The following is a 6,000-nucleotide window of genomic DNA, read 5'->3' as shown; positions in this document are numbered from 1 at the left end:
GTGCTCAAGCACCTTAGTCATCAAGCATGACAATGCACTTGAACTAGGGGTGTTCCCACAAGCATCTCAGGCAAGCATGTCAAAGCACCTCGAGCACCTTAATCAAGTAGCAAGTCAAGCACCTCAAGCATGTAGCAGGTCAAGCACCTCAAGCACCTTAATCAAGCACCTCAGGCATGACAAGCACCTCAAGCATGACAAGCACCTCAAGCACGACAAGCACCTCGAGCTTGGGCCGAGTTCCCGCCTCAAGCTCAGCCCTAGCTTACCTAAGGTCAAAGGACTTTTACACACATTATTGGAGGTCTTCAATGAAGCTAATCCTAAGGTCTTATGCTCCATTGGTTAGCCTTGCTCTTTGATAGACCATCTCTCATTTGGGCCCCTTTACCATTGGCCCTGTGTTGAGATAGATCTATAAGCACATATCTATATCTTAACACTTGTTCCCGTTTATTCTCCCACATTAAGTGATCAATTTAATATGAGAAAATCATTTGGGTTGGTTAGATATTAGATTTTATGACAGAGGGTAATAGAGAATGTTAGGCATGATGGAACTCCATCTCGAGGCTCACGCAGTCCCAAGCTCAACATGATGGCCTCTGAGGATAACCCTTTTCTTTTTAATAGTTTGAAGGGGCGAACTTGTGAGAGAGATTGATATAGAAGTGAGAGGATGCATGTGGGTGTATTGAGGCGTCCTTTGAATAGCCTAGGTTAGGCAACCAAGCAACCCTTTAGAAAATGGTCACGTGGGGCTCAATTATCAGTTATCTAGCCAAATAACTGAGCCTGTATTGCAATCGCACGTGCATAACTGAGCCTCGTCAGTTCTACTAAGCCTACCCTTTTGTAACTATGCCAAAATCAACATAGATTTTGGCATACGTGCAAAAGGCTACCATACGTGCCTTAAAGCCCACTTGCCACAGTAGTCAATACAGCTCACGAGGGCCTTGAAGGCTGAAGGAATATCGCTGACAGTCCTACAGTCTGCCGAGCACGGAAGCGCAAATCTTGTGGCCGCTATTGATACTCTCTCTCTCTCTCTCTCTCTCTCTCTCTCTCTCTCTCTCTCTCTCTCTCTCTCAGGAGATCAATTGGTGTCGCATGCTCTAACTCCAAGTGGCAGCAAGAGTGACTCATTTATTTGCATGTGACCAGCTCGAAAGCTCAATAGCCGCTCATGATCTACTAATCTAGTGAATGCTGCAAAGAGAGCTGCACAACTTGGTAGCATGTTATTTGCTTGTTTAGCGTTGCACCATGCACGTCCTTTTTCCTCTCGTCCTCCGATCGGGCGTTGCATCCACAAATCTCCCTGTCACAATGGGTCGCTGCCCTGGTTGTCCACCTCAGCGGTTCGCTTTTCCTAAAAGCATGCCGGCCTCATTTGTCGAGTAATTGCCCACCCTCATCACTATATCACACGAGCAGCTTCAAACAGGATCAATGGTGGAGGGGAAAAACAGGGATGCACCAATAGTGGGCCGTCAGATCTGGTGGCACTGAGACATCCCAAATTAACAAAATTGCTCTGAATTTACACATGTGTTCGCTTTTACAATATCACATACTCAAATTCCCCATATTTCAACAAACGCATGAGAATGTGGTGGTTAGGGCACATGGCTTGAAGTGGAGAGGTCGAGGGTTCAAGACGTTGGGGTGTGAATTTACTTTTTGCCCCGACTTTACTAAATGTCCGGAATTTAGAAATGTGCATTGGACAATCCGAATCCCCTCAGCCCGAATTTACAAGTTTTGCTGCACCCGAATTTGCCTATTTTCCCGAATTTACACAAACCACATCGGACGGTTCAGATCGCACCCGATGGGCGTGGGCCATTGATCCCCTCCTGCCCATGCCCGTGTTAGATAGTGAGGAAGATTGCCCACCCAACCTCGCTAAACCTGCAATTTGATTGGACGTGCAACATCTTTTCTACTTTCTCTCGCATGCTCTAGTGTGACTCGTGACTAAATGGCATGGAGTCTTGAATGAAGACCCCACCATGGAATCAACAACGAAAGGCAAACGGGGGAGATCTCGATGCGATCGGATGGCGAAAAAAATGGCGGTGGGTCACCCCGAGGGATTCGAATTCAAACGAGCGTTGTGGTACGCTAGTGAGCTAATCGTGCGTGTTTATTTCACTGAAATGAATGCTTGTTCACTTATACTTATGCTTGCCTGAGTTTACACTTGGGATGTGCGAGTTTTACTTTTTAAACATCCGACGGCCAGGCGTGTCTTCATTCAAGACCCGTGCCACTTAGTCCAGAGGGTGACCATTTCCATTTCCAAGAGCCGTTGTAATTCAGCAGGCTCTCACGCACGAAGGGCACATGCGGCCCAGTGTGACAGGCCATGCCCGGGCAGGAATTGGACTTCGTAAAGCTTCAAGCGCCTCATCCCGCAGAAATGAGAACAGCAGAGTCGCATTGGCTCTCGTCATGCCAACGTCGTAGCAGCACGTCCCTTCAGCTCAACATCCATTCCAGCTCCTCTAAGTAAGTTGCTGCGCTCCAAAACAACAACAACAACAACAAACACTACCCCACCCCCGCTTCCTTTTCCCTTCTTGTCTCTCTTCTTCTTGTTCGACTTGTAGTGAGCAAGTAATTTTCTGTGAGTTGTCTTGGTCTCTCATTGTGCTGGGCTTCGACTACGGATACTGCTGCTTAAGTTTAGAGAGAGAGAGAGAGAGAGAGAGAGAGGAGAGGAGAGGAGAGGAGAAGAAGAAGAACTACAAACATTGATTTTTTCTTGCCCTGTGCTCCAGCACATGTGGCGGTGTGTTGTCTGTAATATGGAGCTCTATTGGTGGTCCAGAAGATTTGGTTTTGACTAATTAAAAGTGGCAAGAGATGTGCTGTCATATTAATGAAGGGATTTTTGCTTTGTTTCCTTCTGCATTTTCCTCTATCTTCAGTTGCATTGTTTGGGTCTCACTATGGGAGACTTGAATTTATAACAAGAAAGTGGAGTTGCGTGGCTTGATTGCAAGGTGCCATACGTTTTATGTTGCATTGAACTCATCACCATGTCAAAGGAAGCCTATAGGCGTCCGTGATTACTTGCACGACATTTTCCGCCCCCACTTTAATGATTGCCTATCATATATGGCCATCGATGAACTCACCTGCAATCCTCTCACCTATCACTTGTGCATCCATTGCACACAAGAAGTAGGTGCCCAAACACGACGACACAGGGATGTTGATGATGTGTTGCTTCCTTATGTCACTCCACCCTTCAAAATTAATTATGCACTCAAAATTTTGCCATCCAGCCTTGAAAGGTGTCAAAGCTTTATCAATCAACCCACTATGCTCATCTAACATTATGGTGCGCATCTTTGTTTAGTAGAGACTTGGCCAACTTGCGCAACCGCCTATACCATTCTCTTCCACTAGTGAGTCCAGAGCACATTGAAGGAGATGTAACACTCTATAAGAGTGCGGGTATTTTCTATCTCGGCAATCCTTTGCTGCACTTTCACCCAAGAGTGTGTGGATACATGAGAAGGCAATGTGATTTGCCGTGCATGTGGGAGAGCTCCTCTCAATCTTATCAACATCAATACGTGCCCTGTTTCTGCCACCTAAGGATTGGGCCAATGCTCCTTCTGTACATGTTTGAGTGAACTCTCTTACAAAAGCATCATGGTGTGCATCATGTGTGTTGTCACAAGCTATCAACGTGTCAAGCCATTGAAGATCCGACGGGGTCAGGGCTCCCCAAGCCTAACCCTAGCCAACCTGCAGAGTTCGGCCTAGGGGCCTAAACCCTAGAAGAAGCAGAAAAAGACGAAGTTCTTAACAACTTAAAGATCCTCGCCAAGTGGGCTAAATATTAGAAGTTTTACCAACTTATGGTACCCATCCAACGGGACCTAAAAATAAAAGCACCCACACACATACGCAATCTCTTGCATAAAAAAACTAGTGACATGGGTGTTGTACAGAGGGTCCGTAAATTCCACTGGTTGATGACGTGGCATAGTGTATGGACGCCTGCAAATCGCACTGACCAGCTGCTGACGTGCCAGGTGTACGGATTTCCGAATTATGTGCTGGCTACTTTCACTGCTGGCTTTTGGAGATCAGATGCTTTTAGACTTGTAGCCTTTTATGTACTGCTTTTGGAATTGCCATGGGCCTTTAGATATGAAGCGTGGGCTCTCTCTGGCATTCTTGCGGGAGCAGGTGCAGAGCAGGGCCACGAGTGTTGTAACGTGCTCAAGCAATATAACCTTTCTGGCTTTTTTGCGTTCGTCCATGCCTTATAAAAATACAATTTACAATGTCTTAATTGAACGACATTCATCACACTTAATTATGCGGACCACAGGTGATACCACTGCTTGGTAATTAAGTACAATAGAATAAATTGACACCAAGAGCACAACCACCATGTTGGGTTTACATTATTCACTAAACTATTCACCTCACACTATTGATAGCTCATGACCGTCGTCAACTTTAAAAACATCAATTGAACCAATTTATGATTACACCACACCACTTTAAATCATATACGCACCACACCACTTTCGGTATTGAATCACTTCGCACCATAAGTATTGAGAGAGTGAGGGAATGAGAGAGATAGAAATAGAATCCATCACTATTAAAAAAAAATTATTTACAATAAATGGGATCATTCTAAAACATATCCGTCAACGCCTACAAATCGGATAAGATATAAATTGGTGTCATAAATTGGGATCATTCTAAAACATATCCGTTCTAGAATCTAGGCATCATCTCACTTAGCGGCCGCAGACACACATCTGGGTTAAGCTTTAGCATATTAAAATGCTCACTCATATTTTGCATAGTCTTCCTTTGCGTGGGTGGTGGCTTCAAATAGTTTTTGCGCGCTAGATTGGCGATCATGCCTATCCCTACTTGCCTCCGCTTTTACCAAGGAACATTGTAATGCTTTGAAAAATCTTTGCACAAATCACATAATTGCTCGATGCAGAAAGCCACCGCATATGTATCACTGGCTTTAGTGTTCGGACAAGTAGATTTTGGATTGAAAAGCTTAGGAGCCCTCCATAGGCCTATCTTGTGATCAGCTAGGTTTGTAATGTTGGTTGCTTTCTGCTCAATGCCAACTCGCAGTGCCAAGCTCCAATCAATGACGCTGATTCGAGGCACCCTCCTTCGTGAAATCTGTCATGATGTTCCACTGGTGCAAATCATAGTGTATGATTCCCTTGTTGTGCATATACGCCATGGTCTTCACCAAAGGCATTCATTAAATAAGGTGCCCACTCAAGCATATGCTTGACATTTCCATCTCTTCCTCTGTGGGAGAGTGTCTAGGAGCTTCCTTTTGCGACACCAATATGTTGGCAAATCTGCCCTTTGGTGGTGGATGAATTCCAACACGTCGCCCAAATCCATTCCATTGAAGTGAGAGAAGAGTGAGGGACCATGGCTTTTGGTGTGTTTGTGGTATGCATCTTACGATGCCTATGTGAAACAATTGCATACTCGCCTATAGAGCAGAAAAGTGGTGCCTCTCCGCTTCATCTCCTAGGAAGTCCTTCACTAGATACTGCACTTAAGGTGGCAACCGAGTGACGTCTTCAATATGGCACTCTAATACAACTCTATAGCTACCTTTGCTAAGCCTTCTAACTTACTTGATGGCCTCGGGTATGAGGTAAACACCGATGGCGCATTGTGACATGAAGTGGGTGTGCAATAAATGCTCGTGGTCTGTCCCTACTTGTTCATCAGACCTTGACACTGCCGCATATTGAGAGGTGACTGCGGAATAAAAGATGGTCCTAGCCTTGTGGCTGTGGACATCTTGCACATCAATATTGTGTGCTCTCTTAGATCTTGATCTCTCTTCACGCCATATATTAGTTTAATGTTGTAGCTTTGCTAGATCCGCTGCTGGTGCACCGATGCCCAAGTCTTTTAGACATTGTGTCATATTGCCCACAACAATCCTATGAATAGTCTTTGCAT

The 6,000-nt window shown here is 45.2% G+C and overlaps 1 protein-coding gene across 2 annotated transcripts in view; it reads left to right on the top strand.

The window, feature by feature from the left end:
* Positions 1-2,270: 2,270 nt before the first annotated feature.
* LOC147444199 (uncharacterized) overlaps positions 2,271-6,000 on the top strand; it is a 44,415-nt gene continuing 40,685 nt past the window's right edge. The window contains exon 1 of one of the 2 annotated variants that reach the window (XM_086526903.1): positions 2,271-2,517. In XM_086526903.1, coding sequence (XP_086383029.1) covers positions 2,375-2,517 — 143 coding nt within the window. In that variant the 5' untranslated portion in view covers positions 2,271-2,374. The remainder of the gene's footprint in view (positions 2,518-6,000) is intronic. The other variant, XM_086526904.1, reaches the window with a different exon arrangement.

This window comes from Adiantum capillus-veneris, chromosome 13 (genome assembly GCF_014529385.1).
Source record: "Adiantum capillus-veneris isolate H3 chromosome 13, ASM1452938v2, whole genome shotgun sequence".
Lineage (NCBI taxonomy): Eukaryota > Viridiplantae > Streptophyta > Polypodiopsida > Polypodiales > Pteridaceae > Adiantum > Adiantum capillus-veneris.
Note: the sequence above shows the minus strand (reverse complement) of the source record. Positions and strands in the feature narration are given on the sequence as shown.